General features: G+C 49.0%; 7 protein-coding genes across 7 annotated transcripts; 3 read left to right on the plus strand and 4 right to left on the minus strand.

The window, feature by feature from the left end:
• Positions 1 to 91: 91 nt before the first annotated feature.
• On the plus strand, positions 92 to 1,042 carry LTR64_004277 (uncharacterized protein; the record flags this gene model as incomplete). The annotated part of the gene is made up of 2 exons (XM_064898624.1): positions 92 to 464; positions 486 to 1,042. The coding sequence occupies 2 exons, from the start codon at positions 92 to 94 to the stop codon at positions 1,040 to 1,042; spliced, it is 930 nt and encodes a 309-aa protein (XP_064754581.1).
• A 1,271-nt stretch (positions 1,043 to 2,313) lies between these two features.
• FMO1 (monooxygenase) lies at positions 2,314 to 4,059 on the minus strand (the record flags this gene model as incomplete). Its single annotated transcript, XM_064898625.1, has 2 exons — positions 2,314 to 3,516; positions 3,568 to 4,059. 2 exons carry the CDS (start codon positions 4,057 to 4,059, stop codon positions 2,314 to 2,316), a joined length of 1,695 nt encoding a protein of 564 aa, XP_064754582.1.
• Positions 4,060 to 4,992: 933 nt separating this feature from the next.
• LTR64_004279 (uncharacterized protein) lies at positions 4,993 to 8,367 on the plus strand (the record flags this gene model as incomplete). The annotated part of the gene is made up of 2 exons (XM_064898626.1): positions 4,993 to 5,582; positions 6,027 to 8,367. 2 exons carry the CDS (start codon positions 4,993 to 4,995, stop codon positions 8,365 to 8,367), a joined length of 2,931 nt encoding a protein of 976 aa, XP_064754583.1.
• A 106-nt stretch (positions 8,368 to 8,473) lies between these two features.
• Positions 8,474 to 9,425, minus strand: LTR64_004280 (uncharacterized protein; the record flags this gene model as incomplete). Its single annotated transcript, XM_064898627.1, has 2 exons — positions 8,474 to 9,176; positions 9,214 to 9,425. The coding sequence occupies 2 exons, from the start codon at positions 9,423 to 9,425 to the stop codon at positions 8,474 to 8,476; spliced, it is 915 nt and encodes a 304-aa protein (XP_064754584.1).
• A 351-nt stretch (positions 9,426 to 9,776) lies between these two features.
• On the plus strand, positions 9,777 to 11,507 carry LTR64_004281 (uncharacterized protein; the record flags this gene model as incomplete). Its single annotated transcript, XM_064898628.1, has 2 exons — positions 9,777 to 9,893; positions 9,948 to 11,507. 2 exons carry the CDS (start codon positions 9,777 to 9,779, stop codon positions 11,505 to 11,507), a joined length of 1,677 nt encoding a protein of 558 aa, XP_064754585.1.
• A 117-nt stretch (positions 11,508 to 11,624) lies between these two features.
• LTR64_004282 (uncharacterized protein) lies at positions 11,625 to 12,809 on the minus strand (the record flags this gene model as incomplete). Its single annotated transcript, XM_064898629.1, has 1 exon — positions 11,625 to 12,809. The coding sequence occupies one exon, from the start codon at positions 12,807 to 12,809 to the stop codon at positions 11,625 to 11,627; it is 1,185 nt and encodes a 394-aa protein (XP_064754586.1).
• Positions 12,810 to 13,690: 881 nt separating this feature from the next.
• Positions 13,691 to 15,920, minus strand: LTR64_004283 (uncharacterized protein; the record flags this gene model as incomplete). The annotated part of the gene is made up of 4 exons (XM_064898630.1): positions 13,691 to 14,450; positions 14,543 to 15,150; positions 15,203 to 15,307; positions 15,384 to 15,920. 4 exons carry the CDS (start codon positions 15,918 to 15,920, stop codon positions 13,691 to 13,693), a joined length of 2,010 nt encoding a protein of 669 aa, XP_064754587.1.
• Between the last annotated feature and the right edge of the window lie 769 nt (positions 15,921 to 16,689).

A 16,689-nucleotide genomic window follows, 5' to 3' on the forward strand; every position in this document is an offset into this window, starting at 1 on the left:
ATGATTTCGGCAGACACATACCTTCACGGTACCAGGTTGAACCAACCGCGTTTCGAGCTTGAAGGAGGAAGAGTACCTGATGCCAGCAGATATGTCTCTTAACATCCTTATCCTCGGTGCTGGTGAATTGGGCAGCGCAATACTCGATGCTCTCCTTCAACATCCTGCCTACCATCCATCTGGTGTGACCATCGCCGTTGCTATTAGGGCTGAGACTCTAGACTCACTGGACAAAGGAGTGTCGTCACCAAGAATTGAATCGCTTCAAGCCTATCGCGCCAAGGGAATCACATTCACATCTGCAGACCTTGTCGAGCATTCCGAACAAAAGCTTTCAGAACTCTTCTCTCGACACAATTGCGTCGTACATGCGGGCGCAATGACTCTCCCGGAAGGCACACAATTGAAGGTTACTAAGGCAGTGTTAGCAGCCAAGGTTGATCTGTACATTCCATGGCAGTGGGGTGTAGATTACGATGTCATAGGTAGGAGTGGTGGGATGGGATTATTCAGTGAGCAATGCGACGTACGAGACCTGCTGCGAAGCCAGAATCACACGAGGTGGTACATTGTAAGCTGCGGTGTGTTTATGAGCTTCTTGTTTGAAGACTTTTGGGGCGTGGTTGTACGAAGTAATCAAGGGAGAATTACCGTTGTTCGAGCACTAGGAGGCTGGGATCATTTGATCACTGCGACCACCGTGGAAGATATTGCACGTTGCAATGCTGAGCTTCTGCTCCGAGACACGAGCACGAATCATAGGAACCGCACAATATACATAGCAGGAGACACAATGACTTACGACGAATTCGCTGACCTAGTCGAACGAACGGTGGGTCACACGATAGAGAGGGAGCTCTGGTCGACAGAATACCTGAAAAGCAAGAGCAGTGAGGAGCCAGAGAACAAGTTACTGAAGTATCGGGTAGTGTTCTCAGAGGACAAAGGTCTAGCTTGGAGTAAGGAAGACACTTACATCACAAGCAAGGGCATTGGTATGGAGGGAATTGAAGCGTATATGCGGAGGATGAACATGCAATGAAATGGGGGTATGTCTCCCACATCTATGCTTAGATTATGGAAGTGCTACGGACGGCCCTACACTGTCTTCGGCTTTCACCAGCTGTCTTGCTCCGTAGAGGCTCTGACACCTAAACTAGTCTCTTTATCAAGGACCTTAGCAACCACTTCAGGCTGTGTACCAGGTTAGTACACAGCCACATATAGTGCCTGAGTGGACATCTCTCAATTTGCTACTGCTTCACCGTGCTCTGCCTTCTGCTAAACCCCCACTGACGCAATCAGGTCCTGTATTTAGACACATTCTCCTTCCCCAGGTCTGCTGACCACTTCTAGCGTGATTCTCGAAGCCTGCCATATCTGGACAGACGTCATTGCCTTGTGGATATGGGATTCACCAGCACAACCTATCAAGCTCACTGCATTTGTCTTGTTGCCGAGTTAGCCTTGTGCATAACACAGTATTTGAGTATCGTTTTGGGGAATCGCTGATCTCTTTAGGAGCTGAGCTTAGCTTTCAAGTCCTTACTGGCTAAGATAGACCTGAAGGCCTGAACAGAGACGGCACGAAGCTTGTTCTCTCCCCCGCGACACAATGTGCCAAGATACTGCTAACATGGTAGCCTCGTTACATCGAGGTCATTCGGTGGTATCTAGTTGGCGATCTACGTCGCAAGGCGCATCTTTCCTGCCTACAGACTGCCTTGTCCTGCCCGCAAGCTTGTCGGATTCAACGGCTGTGCTACTCGCAAAAAGGTATATAGTCAGTACTTTTGTCGTTCTTGTTCAGAGTCCTGAGCAAGCACTCTCCATAGTTTTCAAAGCATTATCCAGATCTCAGCATATATCCTGCGACATCATTGTCATATACACAATAAATATCAGAAGTCAACACAAACAACCCAGCCAGAAATTTAAAGCTCAAATCAGCACGTTGAGGACGCGCTCGAATAACACCTCGTTATGTGCTTCTCGGACAAAAGAGGGACCGGCTATTACGGATCACACTCTGGAGAGAAGGCACCTAGACTGATCGACACCTCATATGGAACTCCAACGAGTAAATCAAGAATATATGGTGGTAGAAATGCTGGTAGGACCAATCCAGGATTTTTAGCTGGAGCGTTTGGTGGTGGCATGGGAGCTGGCGCAGCTGGTTGTGGAGGAGGTGATGGAGGTGGCGGCGGTGGTGGAGGTGGAGGTGGAGGCGGTGGTTGCTAGCGACGCCGCAGGGTCGATATATATTGTACAACAATGTATCGACGGATTAAACGGCGTTTGGATATGCCTTATTCAGTAGCTTTCGACACCAGCTTTCCTAAATAACTCAGCTTGATTCTCCTTAGTCGTTTCTCTTTGCCATCTTGCGAACCCTTCTTTCCACTCGTCACCTAGGGCTTCAAGACTTGTGATACCGAATCTCTTGTCGCCGTGTTTAGTGTAAGCAGCTTTGATATCTGGAAATCGTCCTCTCAACCACACGTCTTTCTCATTCCAGCGCGTGCCTAGCTTTCCCACGCCTTCATTACGTAGACTGTCCTTCTTTCGCGCCGAAGCAGCCCATGCATAAAGCGTATTAATCTGATTCGCATCTTCAGGATACACAAGGGTATGAAAGCCTCCTTCATATTTTGCTGCTCCTGATTTAGGCAGGGTTGAGGTAGCACTGTCTCCTGATGCAGTATCAGGTGCTTGCCTGAGTCTGTTTGCCTTCAACAAACGCTGCTCTTCTTCTTGTTCCCAATCTTGCATTGTCCCTCGTGTCGAAAGGTCTAGTCGCCCTGACCATAATCTGGCCAACACAGCCGCCTGGTTCTCCCCAAGAGGAAAGGGTATGATTTTCAGATTGAGGACTGGAAGTGCCAAGGTAGGATAATCCATATGCAAGAAGTGCTTGTATACATGATGCGTTCGTAGACCACTGGTGACTAGGTCGGCGAACGGACTGACCATCTTCCTAAATGGTTGCTTCGGTTCAAGATCGTCGTGGTTGTTATCCGTTCGGGACACCGAGTCTAGAGATGTAGCAGATTCCGAAGGGGAGACCGACTGCGAGCTTGTGTCTGTTCCAGCAGAGGCTTTGCTAAGGAAAGGGTAGGAATAGTAATATCCTGTGGCAAAAATTATTGTGTCAAACCCGGAATGCACCTGGCCATCCTTTGATCGTACAGCGCGTGCGGAACCATCAGCAATGAATTCTTGTATCTCAGGAACGTCCTTCCTCCACGAAGGGCCGCCACCAGTCGGTGCTAATTGACTTGCGCTCCTTGAGGCTAGGTAGACTGGTTGCTGTGCACAAGTAGCTATCTGAGCAGAGATGTCGAGCCCTGATGCAGAATTGCCAATGACAAGTACTTTCTTTCCGGTATAATCTTCGGGGCGACGATAGGCTTTGGAATGCATAATAACATCTGGATACCTCTCGTTGAACTCTTTGATGCCAGGAATACTCGGAATGTGTGGGACCGTATAGTGTCCATTTGCAACAACTACTGCCTGATAATAGTCTTTGGACAAACAACCTGTACGAAGATTTCTCGAGCTTACGATCCATTCCTGGTCGAGTCGTGACGAGCTTACTGCACTTTCATTGGACACCGCCTGTACATCAATAACTTGTGTTTCAAATTTTACCATAGATGAGACAGGTTCAGCATATTGCTCAAGATACCTAAGGACTTCATCGTGTCGGGGAAACAGAGGTAGATCTTGGCCGAATGCAAGGTCAGAGTAGGCCATCAATGACTTGGGGATATTAGTCTCTAGATAGTCATACAAAGGACTTTCGAACTCAAGTGGGTGATCTTCGTCTTTGCCACCAGTGCTATAGTCTGGGTCGTTTTGAGGTACAGGAATGTGTTTGGATCGTTCATTGGACGACAAGTTCCAGATGCCACCAATATTCTGCCTTTGCTCGAAGATGTCAATTGTCGAGAATGCTTCTTCTGCCACGAAGAACTTTGCGCATGCAATCCCAGTAGGTCCAGCACCTATTACCGCAATCCTCTTAATAGGTGAAGCAGCAGCTGTGGTGGCCATACTTGCTTGTGCAAAGATCAGTGGGAAGTTCAAAAGGGCAGGCTCGTTAGTCAATCACACCTACTTCTGCCATGAGTGGAAACATAGGATCAAGTGGCAAGCAGGTACTCAGTAATGTGATGCAATACTTATCGGCGGACTTGCCCGACCATTCGCTCTCATAAAGTAGAGAACAGTGTCCAGAAGATACTTTGCAGCTCAGAAAGAGGATGTGGTCTCTGCTGTGGTGACATCTGTAAATGCGAGAGCTAAAGAACTGATGTTCATGCTTGTAATAGCATTGGCTCACATTGAGGCGAAATGAGGTGATGTACTAGCAACCGCAGTGTGAGACGCGTTAGGCCAGTACAGTACTTGGAAGCCATCGTTCGATATGTGTACTGTAGCTGGAGCGCATCTTATAGTGATCTTATATGCCTCCTGGAAGGATAACACCCAACCTGTAGTACTTCCATCGTACGTTTATGTCGTACTGAAGAAGCTGGAGTTCAATTCGGAGTGATACATTACTTGCGGGAATGGCACGGAAAGCCTGGTGATGAAAGCAACCTCAAGGAACGTCACTTGCAGTACAAGGAACATTTGTTTTTTTCATCCTGTAATTCATGGTTGTATTGTCATGATCTTACTCGTATGTGATTCTAGCAGACCCAAAAGTACAATTTGAACGAGAAGCTCACACCGATCGACTAATTAGTTTCCAGGTGCCAGTTAGGGAAGTCCCAGAAGTCTAGCCTAAAACGAAGCAGGAACCACCCGTGATCAGACCCTTGGAGCTTGACCAGCCTTGCCAGTCGCGGAATCCCAACCGCGGGCAATTAATTGCATCGTGCTAGACCGTCTCCAAAGGTAAATAAGTACCTCTTTACACGTACTGTTTCTACACGGCTCGATATTGACCATGCCTCCTTCAGCTTGCTCTCGGCGCGTACGATGAAAAGAAGCCTTTCCTCGCGGCGCGACAGCAGTTCTACTGAGCAAAGAGGTAGGAAGAGGCAGAAGCTCGAGAAGTCGTACTCGACACGTGAGATTCCTTGGAAGGAGCAGCGAGCTCTTGGGGGAGCCTTCTCTTTCGTTGGTAAAGGCGCTTGGCCCGTCCTTCGCATAACGGCCGAGAGAAAGTCTGGCAAGAGAACACAATATCTGATCCAGTGGCGGCCGCATCCTCGTACCCACGAAGAATTCAAACCTGAGTGGATATTCAGCGACAACGTTGACGACGACTCCATAGCTGAATGGGAGCAAGTTAAAGAGCAGAGAGAAGAGCAGAGAGAAGAGCAGAGAGAAGAGCACTCAGCACGACAGGAGGAACTACTGGTAGCACCTCGTGCTCGGCGACACCCAGCTCTTCCAGACTCTTCAGCGGATGATATCAGCGGTACCGGCCCGGAGAGGGATGCTTCTCGCAGTCCTCCAAGTTTGCTGAGCGGTTCTTCTGCTTCCGGCTTGGATGTTCTAGAAACTCAGTATCCCGAAGAGCATTTGCGCGTCAACCTACCATCACTACCTCAAGACAAAGCAGAGTATGAAACTGTTCAGTGTACTCAGGTAGAGTCCAGTTCACCCTATACCCAGGTACCATTGTCTTCGAATCAGTCTCAGCTTCTGTCTTCCACCAATCATTCTCAGCAAAGCCTCCATCCAACGAATTCTCTCGCAACTGCTGTTGCAGATTCTCAGTCCTTAGCATCCCAGCCGATCGTCATAGAGTCAAGCTCTAAGACTTTCTCACCACGACAATCACCTCGATCAAGTCTTGGGCAGTTCGTGGCTTCTATTTTCGAAAGTGTTCAATCTTCCTACCCTGTAAATCTTATCACGCAGTTGCCACACTCCCAGCACACGTCTTCTCATCAAGGCTCGCAGACTGCAACCTCTCCAGTCGTTCCTCGAGGAAGATTCACTCGGCTCGCCTCACCCTTTCAAGATACACCCATTTCTCAACCCACTGCACCGTCTAAGTCCAGGCCTACCAGTTCGAAGAGCCATAACGACCAGACCATGTCAACGAACGAGCTCGGGGCCAGTCGGCCCGAGACAACTGATCACTATATCAAGTCGCCCTTGGCCAACAGCATCAACCACGACGACTTGATTGCCGACGAGCCTCTCTTCCACGATGGTAATCAAGACGTCTTGGTTGTTGCTCCTGGAGAAATCTCGATTCCCCTTATGATACATGAATCTATAGAGGAAGAGCCTCAGTCTTCTACGGACACCTCAAATTTGTTAGACTCAAAAGCTAACTCCAGTCAAGAGTCTTTGAACAACGAACGGGAGATCGAAACAGTTGATGGGGTTATGATCCCTGCTCTTCCAATATTTGGACCTTGCGAACATGCTGTTGCTTTACCCGCAGAGGGCAGGGTCAAATCAATCTACGACGAGATAATCAAGTTGAAGAAGAGAGCGATTCTGGGTTTCATCAGACGTAAGGGCTCCCCTGGAACATCCGAGATTTCCAGCAAGAAAACGCTCGAACGGAACGAGATGCAAGAAATGTTATCACGGCTGAACGATACAACTACTCATATGGATCTCGGACTACCTAACACGCAAGACCCCCTGACACAGAACCCGGAGCAAAACGCAGCTCATGCAGAATATGCAGGATCAAAGTTCACTTTCCTCGGCTATCTAATTGACCAGTTAAAGACTCAAAACTGTTCAATAGCAATCTTCGCCCAGGGTGGAACACTGCAAGACTTACTGGAGGAGTACCTTATAATGAAAGGCGTGCTATATCGGCGGTGGGATGGCGCTGTTCAGCGTCAGAGTGTCACGGATCTAGACTGCTTTTCGGTTGATCTTCTCAGCACAGAGGGTGACGAGTCTGCCGTCCTGCCTCGCAGACCAGCTTTGATTCTGGCTTTCGATATCTCCTTCATGATAACGGATCCACAGGTTCAGGCTCTGTACCAACAGTTCGATCGAGAGTTGCCAATCATCCATTTGCTAGTCACGAACTCTTCGGAACATGTTGAGCGATGTGTACCAGTGTCATTCACCTCTAATATTCGGCTGAAGGTGGTTGTGCGTACAACATATTTAGCAGCACCGAACCTTGGAGGAGACATAACCTATGTGCCTGATCCTTCAGACCAACCCACAGGGAGACCTATGGATATGTCAGATCTTCAGAGGGCTGTGCGAAAAAGTCCCGCTCGGAGGCTCAACTTGATCGCTGACATCGTTGCCAATCACGCAATATCTGGTGAGCTCAACCACAAGTGGTCGCTAGGTGGTATGCCGGAGCTAAAGTTGGTCCCTCTTGACAGTCCTCCAAGAGTGAGTCGCGCAGCTTCCAGAACACCGCAGCCTCTTAACACAAGAACGCAAACACCAGCCTCTCGAGCCACCACGCCTGTGACTCGTAAAAGATTGCTCGAAGTGGAGGGGGACGAGCGCGGAAAGAGGCAGCGTCTTACACCTGTTCATGATTCTATGCCCGGAAGCGATGTGACACCTAATTCCGTTGAAGAGCTCCGAGAAGCGCGCAAGCAAATTGCCCAGCTAATATCGGACTTGTCCAATGCCGGAAATGCCTTGACTATAGCGGAGAAGGCACGTACTACTGCGGAGACCAAAGCACAAGAATGGAGAGACGAACTTGCGGAAGTACTCCGCCGTTACGAGATCGGACGAAATAAGAGGAAGGAGATCTACAAAGAGAACAAGGAGCTTCAGATCACGCTCACCAATATGAAGGCTAGAGATGAGGTCACCCGAACGGAAAAGGCATTGCTTCGCCAACAGTTGACTGATTCGAAAGCCGAGCTAGTACAGGCTCGCAACGACCTCAAGACTGCAGGAGGTGATGTTGCAGAGCTAGAGGAAGCTCGTGCACTGGCTCGTGACGCTGCAGCTAAGACGCTTTCATTGGAAAAATCTTTGAAGACTACTAAGAGCGACTTTGACTTCACGCGTTCTCAATACCAAGATGCCTCCAAGCGAGCTGTAGATCTGGCGTCGGAGATCAAAGAGCTTCAAGAGCAGGTAGAGCATTACAAGCTTGCTGCAGACGACACGAAACGATCCTTGAAGGCCATGAACTACAAAGCCAGCATTAACAAAGCCATGGAAACAGCAGAATTAGCTGGACTTGAAGTCAAGAGCCGCGATACAGTTATCAAAAGGTTGCAAGAAGAAAATGCCATGTTGAAGAGTAGAAGAGGTGTACAGACTCGAGGCAGTAGTATACAACCTGCTGGCAGTCCAGCTCCTCGAAGTCGACAAGCGAGCCCTGCTCCTGGCCATCTCACAGTACCTACAGGTTCCAGAACAAGTCTTCTCCGCAACGAGCGTTGATCATAGGTCTGCCTCCGTACGATATCTTCAGATTTAGCGACGCATGAGATACCATACCTTACGATATTCTATACGATTTGCTCCCTCTTAGGCTTGCACTTTATCCTTATTGTCCGTTGGCTAGTAGAATTCTGCCGCCATCTATGACGATGGCTGTCCCATCAATATAGGACCCAGCCTCACTACACAGAAATACCACGGTTCCTCCGATATCGTGGGCTCGTCCTATCCTAGCAGCAGGCATCGCTTTAAACAAATTGGCGAACTGGTTCGAGCCCTCCATGACTGGATTCATCTTACTTGGGACGAAACCTGGATTGATCGAGTTCACCCGCACATACCAAGAAGCATACTTGCTAGCCAACAGTCTCACTAAATGATCAGTAGCAGCTTTGCTTGCAGCGTACGACGTTAGGTCGATATTTGTACAATTATGCATTGAGGCGCAACTGCTTGTGACGATTATGGTACCACGACCTTCGTCTCTTCCCTTTCGACCCTGGTCAATATTGAGATCCGCAGCTGCTGCCAGCAATTTCAGAAGGCCGACTGACAGAAAGTAGTGTGCTGTAACGTTGACTGAGAAGGTATCTTGCCAGTCAGAATGTCTCGACGACCACAACGAAGCTTGCAGCTCGTCCAAAGAAGCACTTTTGACGTCACAGGTCTTCGGCGGGTCTCTTCGAATCCCAGCATTCGATGCTAGTATGTCAAGATGCTTCTCCCTCTGTTCAACAAAGTTGACGATGGCTGTGATGCCTTCCTTTGTGGATACTTCGCCCTCGAAGCTACGGTCCCCTGTCAGATTCCTGTGCGATGTTCAGGAATTATTTTGCAGCAACGTACCCTATCGCGAAGCCTCCACTGTTTTTACCAATAGAGTTCAAAGAGTCAAGCGCCCCTTTAATATCATCTGTTGGCAGCGCCACAATGTATACTTTTGCGCCGTTCTCTACAAGACTTCTTGCAATCATGTATCCAATGCCACTACTGCCCCCAGTCACAAGAGCTATCCTGCCTCGGACAGAAAACAGGTCTTTGATTTGCAGACTTTCCATTTTCAAAGCAGACTACCTGTTGGGTGACGGATCCCCTCCGTATGCTGTGCGTTTTCTTTGTGCTTTAGTACTTTCGCGGAAAGACCAATCATCGCACTCCACTTTAATAGAGGTCTTCTTGCATTGGCTCCGACGTACTCAACCGTCGCGTATCTCCGTTGAAAGTTAGGAGTTTGTCCTCCAGCGCGCCTGACTCCGTGTATCACTCTTGCGGAATACCGAGTCCACTGGTATAAAGGATGTATATATTTTAGTGAATTACCGACTGTCATTCAGCAAGTAGCTGTCAGCTCTGTCTATATTGGCATACAACACGGATGACGCCACGTCCTCCACGACCCCACCTTCACCATGACTTCGACAACTTTCAGCTCAGTCTATGACTATCTTTCTCCTTACTCCACATTCAAGTCAAGTACTACTCTAGGATTCTCTATTGTCTGCACAATTTTCCTTTCCTTGTACTGGGTGCGTGGAATACCAAACACTTCACTAACATGGTACCTGCTAACATAACAACAGTACGCCAACAAAACCGACATCCCCTACATCAAAGGCATCCCAGAAATCCCCGGAGCAGTCCCCATCTTCGGCCATCTCGTCAAACTCGGCGACGACCACGCCACCATGTGTGAACAATGGTGGCGCAAATACCAGACGTCCGTCTACCAGATTAAGCTCGGCAACACCCGTGCAGTCGTCGTGAACTCATTCGACGACGTGAGAAGAATGCTCATAGGCCATCAGTCTGCCGTCATCGATCGGCCGACTCTATATACGTTCCACGGTGTGATTTCCTCGACGCAAGGGTTCACGATCGGAAGTAGTCCCTGGGACGACTCGACGAAGAACAGGAGGAAAGCTGCTGGACAGGCGCTTGGTAGACCGGCGATCAGAACGTATTTTGACATGTTTGATCTGGAGTCGTACTGTGTTGTAAGGGATTTTTACAGGTATAGCCAGCGAGGGGGTGTGGAAATCAATGTTCGACCTTTCATCCAGCGATATGCGTTGAACACGACGCTGACGTTGTGCTATGGCATAAGGATGGACAGTGCTTATGACGAACTGTTGCGGGAGATCCTGGAGGTCGGTTCGGCTATTTCGTTGTTACGATCTGCTTCGGAGAATTACCAAGATTATGTGCCTGCGTTCCGGTACTTGCCAAGTAATGAGAAGACTCAAAGGTCGAAGGAATTACGGGCTCGACGGGACAAGTACTTAGGCTATCTGCTTAACAAGGTTCGAGTGATGATTGAGCAAGGTACTGACAAGCCATGTATCTCGTCTGCTATCCTCAAGGATCAGGAGACGAAGCTCACTGAAGTCGAGGTTTCGTCGATTTGTCTATCTCTTGTCTCTGGCGGCTTTGAGACGATTCCTGGCACTCTCACATCCTGTATCGGTTCACTCTCTACACCAGAAGGTCAGGTGTTCCAGGACCGTGCATATGAAGACATCCAACGTCACTATCCTGGTGGCACATCAGAGATTTGGATGAACAGTTTCGAAGCTGAAAAGGTTCCGTACGTCAACGCCATCGTCAAAGAAGCAGCTCGCTACTACACTGTCTCAGCCTTGTCTCTCCCTCGCAAGACTGTGACCGACATCGAATGGGATGGTGCCATCATTCCTGCAAAGACAATGATCCTCATCAATGCACAGGCAGCCAACCACGACGTTGACCACTTCGGTTCAGACGCAGACACATTCAACCCTGAGCGATGGCTGACCAGCAACTTGGATGCTGCTTTGCACAACTCTCTTTCGGCGCTCGAAGAGAAGCCATCCCAGGGCATACAGCATTACTCCTTTGGTGCTGGCAGTCGTGCTTGTTCGGGACAGCTTATTGCTAGTCGACTGTTGTATACAGCTGTGATTAGGATACTGTCATGCTATAAGATCATCGCTAGTGAAGCTGAACCTCCAAACACTGATTATGTGGATTACAACCAGTTCAAGTCAGCCCTCGTCGCAATACCAAGGGACTTCAAGGTGAGGCTTGTGCCGAGGCAGGGTGTCGATATCGATGGCATCCTGAGGGAGGCTGAGAATCGGACGAAAAACTATTACCAAGAGTAAGGGTTGTAACTTCAAAGCTGCATATGGAAGACGGATCTTAGACCTCGTCTTTCATGCATGATAGCTTCAAGTTCCCAACCAGTAGATTGACAGAAATTGTTCTTTCGATGTGGTTCCTCAGCCAAACTTGCCATCGGGATATTGGTCCTCTGGTGCTTCCCCATCCATCAACTTTCTGAGGTTCATCCTTGTGCTTTTTCTGATATTCAACGTATGCGCCTTCTCTCTGAACCCAATATGAGCTTTGTCACCGTCGATATCGCTATCAGCTTCGCCCGCTCCTTCGCGACGATACGAATCGAACAAGGTTGGAAGAACTCCAATACAGGTTCGTGGTGGCCCTTGTTCCGCAAATTTGCCTTCACACCAATCGCGAAGCATGTGGTCAATTGGACGATCCAGACGCTCGAGGCCGAGATCGAGAAGAATCCGACGAGCTGCCTTCTGGGTGACGGCATAAGCGTACGTGCACGTTTGCTCGATTGCGTGTCCTGCAAGCCGGGCGTGACTGGGGTAAGGATTCAGGCGTAGTCCATTCGGATCTCCATAGATTTTGAGGTGTTGCAGATCTGGGACAGTGTTATCGTGCGCATGTACGACATGAGGTTTCTGAGTGTCAATGTCCACGCCACAGTTTCCAAGAAAGAGCACATCCCAGTTGTCTCCGTATGGCGATATCTGCTCACTGGCTGATCTCCTCTCAATGTTCTCGAACCTCATCTTGGTGCTGTCAGTAACGCTGCTGTTCAGTATAGCACTTGACATTACAGCAAAGTCCTTGAGTTGTGTCAGTAGTCGTACATCCCAATCCACATCGTCTTCTAATACTAGAGCAGATGCTAAATTCTCCTGTACCACCTTTGCAATGAAGTTCATGTGCGCTCGCCAGCAACCCAGCACACCTCCTGTGATTGCATCGCCGCCAGTGTATTTTGCGGGCAGGGTTTTGTCCGCTATAGTCGATGGATCAACGCCATTAATGTATTCAATGTCGAAGCCTGTTAACTTTGAGGCTAGCAAGATACTGTCTCGCTTGTCTGTTCTCACGGGTAGGTTGATGGCAAACACTTTCTCGAAACCGAGGGTAGAATTGGAAACGACATTGCCACGATCTTGTTGTAAGACAGTCCCGTGGTCCCAGATTGTGTTCACAGCTGCGTGAGGGATTCGTACATTTTCCAGGACCACATCTTGATGATGTGGCTTGTCCTTTAGAATATCGGTATTGTGCAGAGTCAATATGACAATTAGGGTTACGGAAAGTAGTGCTGGTAGCCAGACACGCGGGTTGCGCACGAGCATTGATTCTTGTTAGAGTATCGGAGAGACTTCAACCATCAATCATATCGTCGAATATGCTATGACCATGCCAGTGATTCGTAATGGCGTGTTTGTCTCCTGTCAATTGCCATCTAAGGCCGTGCATTTACAGAATTCCCAACACCTATCAATTCCTGGTATATCTTGCTCGCATCAACTGTACAACATTGTGAAAATTGTTTCTCGCCTCACGAGGAGCGAAACCCACAGCGCGGCCATCGTGGCGGTCTTGTGGTGGCCAAACGAATTTAATCCTTCATCTTGGCTTTCAGGTACGCGGGGCATGTCAGTGGTCGAGAGACACCGATAAGTCGTTCTTGGATGGCATGTTAGCTTTCGGAAGGCAAGCTCGACCAGCACCATTCGTCAAATGGACCAAAATTCCAGTGCTGGAAAGAGCGCCAGCCCTGCCAGTGTTGTGCCGTAGCACAAAACGTCTTCGTCAGTGATGACGATAGTACGCGATTCTACCAGCTGTACGATTTCCGGGCAACCTTTTAATTACTGCCGCGCAGCTCTAGATAAGCATCGACAGATTGTCCCCCAGGCTTATTGCTATTGTTCATTACATGGAAATAACTGCGAGGAAATACCTACGAAAACAATTGGCGCCACCATGTGTAAAAACACAGATGAGTGGAGCTCGAGTTAGATGCACAGCACACAACAATAATGCACGAGCATTACTTGCTCGTGCTGCCTTGCTCCGACCATTTGTCGTCCTCGAGAAATTACCTATCGTTTCGAATGCTATTCATTATCCGTCTATGAACATCTTCCACAGTAGCTGTGGAAACATGACTTTTCATCATTTCACTTCGATGCACGTACTATCATCATTGGGTACATTAACCATATCTCACCTATGGCCTCGGCGGTGTTCTTCTACTCAGACCCAAGCAGCCGGCCATCTTGTAGAAGACGTCGATGGAGTTGTAGACACCACCGAAGTCAGCCTGGCAAGGACCTTGACTAAAGACTGGCACATCAGTCAGGGAGTGGACACCCTGGTCAGCAGCGACTGGCAGTGAGCCATTGATGACGAAGCCAGTGACTGCGTCGATGTAATTGACGTAGTAATCAGTGCTACTGAAACCAGTGATATTGAGGGCTGGAACCCTAGGCCCTCGTTTGTTTACCGTATAATCCTCACGGTGGTCAGGGAATGCTGCGACACCTTGGTAGAAGGTGTATCTTGGATCAAAGTTGGTCGGGAAGTTGACACCCTGAGAGTACACCACGTTTTGGTCTGAGCCAATAGGCATAGAGGCATTAGGGACGACGTATTGTGACAGACCTGACTCCTCGTAGATACCAATAGCATTTCGCTTGTTTCTGTCCCCAGTCTGCTGAGCAAGGTATCGAGTATCCACCGAACCCATGACGTCGAAACCGTGTCCATGATCGGCGGTGATGATAATCTGAGTGTTGTTAAGCTCACCGACGGATCGAAGATAATTTATAGTAGCCTTGATGGTATCGTCGAGTTCGAGAAGCTCTGTCAATGCTCTGTCATAATCGAGGACGTGCATCATCTTGTCGACGGATGCAGCTTCAGACATCAAGAAGAACCCGTTTTGAGGGTTTCGGGCACGGAGAATTTGCAGAGCCTTGAGCGTCATTCTGTGAAATGTTAGCATGAGTCTAGACCACAAGGATACATGACCGCATCTCTGGCTGTAGTACCAGTGCGTGACCTGATGGTTTGTACTTACTCTTTCAGACCAGGCTGGTCAGTAGCGGAACCATTGCCACCGTTTGGAGCGGTACGAGAGATGTTGAGATTGTTCTTGTATATGTTTCGGTCCAGCCACTTGGCCATGTTTGAAACAGAGAAGATGCCCAAAGTTTTGGAGCTGTTGCTAGCCGTCTGCAATGAAGTGTTGTTGAGGACAACATTGTAGCCAGCATTACGGAATTCCTGATAGTAGTCCCTGCCCTGGAAGGATCTTGAGTTGGGGTAGAATTGTTCAGCTCCACCACCAAAGAGGACATCGGGTCCAGTCCAGTTGACCCATGTGTAGTTGGTGATACCTCTTAGGAAAGAGTCAACCACCTCACCATACCTGCCTCGCTGACTTGTGTGCGCAGTCAAGGCGGCTGGTGTAGCGTCCGCAATGAAGGCAGTGGAAACGATACCGACGCCACCACCGTAAATTTCGCGGAAAAGTTCTGCAATAGTCTCGACCTTGGGGTCGTCAAAATTGCTTGGGGAGCTGTCACGGTAGACGCTCAGAGCGTTGACCGTGCTCTTGTGGCCAGTATACAAAGCTGAAGCAGAGTTGGCCGAATCAGTGATGAACGAGTCCAGGGAGTGTGTCATCTGAGCAGGTTAGCACGTCAGGTATCAGGGTGAGACAAATCATGAAACATACCTGGTGTCCCAGCACTGGCATCTGGTCCATAGCCATGGTAGTCTGATATTTACCGTTGATCATCTGATGAGCCATCAGACGAGCAGCTGTGATCATGTTGGTGGTCTAATGACTGGTTAGCCACTGCAATCGTGTACACGCTGTACTAGCTATACGCAGGCAGGGGTATCGGAGGACTAACCATGCCATCACCAATGAAGATAATGGTGTTCTTTGCCCGTCTTTGTGTAGGGATGTCTCGAACAGTCCAATTGGCTACAGTCGAGGATCCATTTTGGTATGTTAGAGTTGCAACGTAGTTTCCAGGCTCGTACAGAGCGACCTTTCTGTATGCCTTGCCAGCGACCCTGACCAACGAAGGAGTTCTCGCGGCTCGAGCAAATAGATCCTCATACCAAGTGAAGTTCCATGTCTCAAGACGTGGCTCTGTGAGATTGAAGAATTGTGTAGCTGGAACAGCACGTTGTCCATCTCTACCAATAGTGAAGGTGAAGTTGCCATCTGGCTGGGCATAAGACACACGCTCGCTACCATTCTGAGGAGCGTGAACTTCGAGTCGAATGTCGAACCATTGACCTGGCAGAAAATCGGCCTGATCAGGTGGAAAGATGCAACCCAATTTTGGGCAGGCACCAAGTCGTTGGAAGGTCTGAGCAGCGACTTGCGATGCAAGAAGACCGCACGCCACGCAGGATGAGAGGGTGCTAAAGAACTTCATGTCGAGGACAGTTGTGTTGCTCGACCAGAAGACAGAAGGGTATGTCTGATCGCGCAAAGGAAGCTGCGCTCAATTTGTATTCTGAGCTCAGCAAGCTCTCAAGAGCTACCCTGCCAATGGGACTTCTTTTTCCAGCATCTCGATATTTCTTGCGACGCGATCTTTAGCGAAGTGTCACTGAAAGTTCGTCATAGCTCAACTTCGACATCTCGACATGCAGGCCAGGCTACGCGAAGCCTATATAGGTTCTTGGTCCATCTTGGCACTTGGCTCCGCAAAGCTTAGCTGCTTCTTGTCGATCTGTGTCCAATAGTCGAGACCACGTTTTCAACGCGAAAGCAAGCCTACAACGTCGTTAATAGCACCGCTTTCAGCCCCCGATGCATGCCAAGGGCGAGGTTCGGGCGTGCAGTCCTGGTTGGCGGCGCTGAAAAAGATCGCAGTCCCGCTTCTACCGATGAGGAAGGAATAAAATGCTTTGCCACAACGCGGACAGTGTCTAAACTCACCACGTGCATTGAGATGTGCTTAAGGTCTTTTCTCGTGGTGTACGTGAAGTTTCCTATTGGCTGAGAGGGAAACAAGTTGATCGAACATCTCTTTCCAGTTCTCCCCGATCCAGATCGAGAGTAGGCTAATTCGGCTGGAGAGCTCAAGGAGTCAGTCTCGTCAGGTTTGTGTACATGTACACTGGTTTGTATCGTGTAAGACATTAGTTGCAATGACATCGTGCACTGACATGATGTACGCGTCGAATTTTGAACCAGGT

This window comes from Lithohypha guttulata, assembly GCF_036872675.1.
Source record: "Lithohypha guttulata strain CCFEE 5908 chromosome Unknown scaffold_3, whole genome shotgun sequence".
NCBI lineage: Eukaryota > Fungi > Ascomycota > Eurotiomycetes > Chaetothyriales > Trichomeriaceae > Lithohypha > Lithohypha guttulata.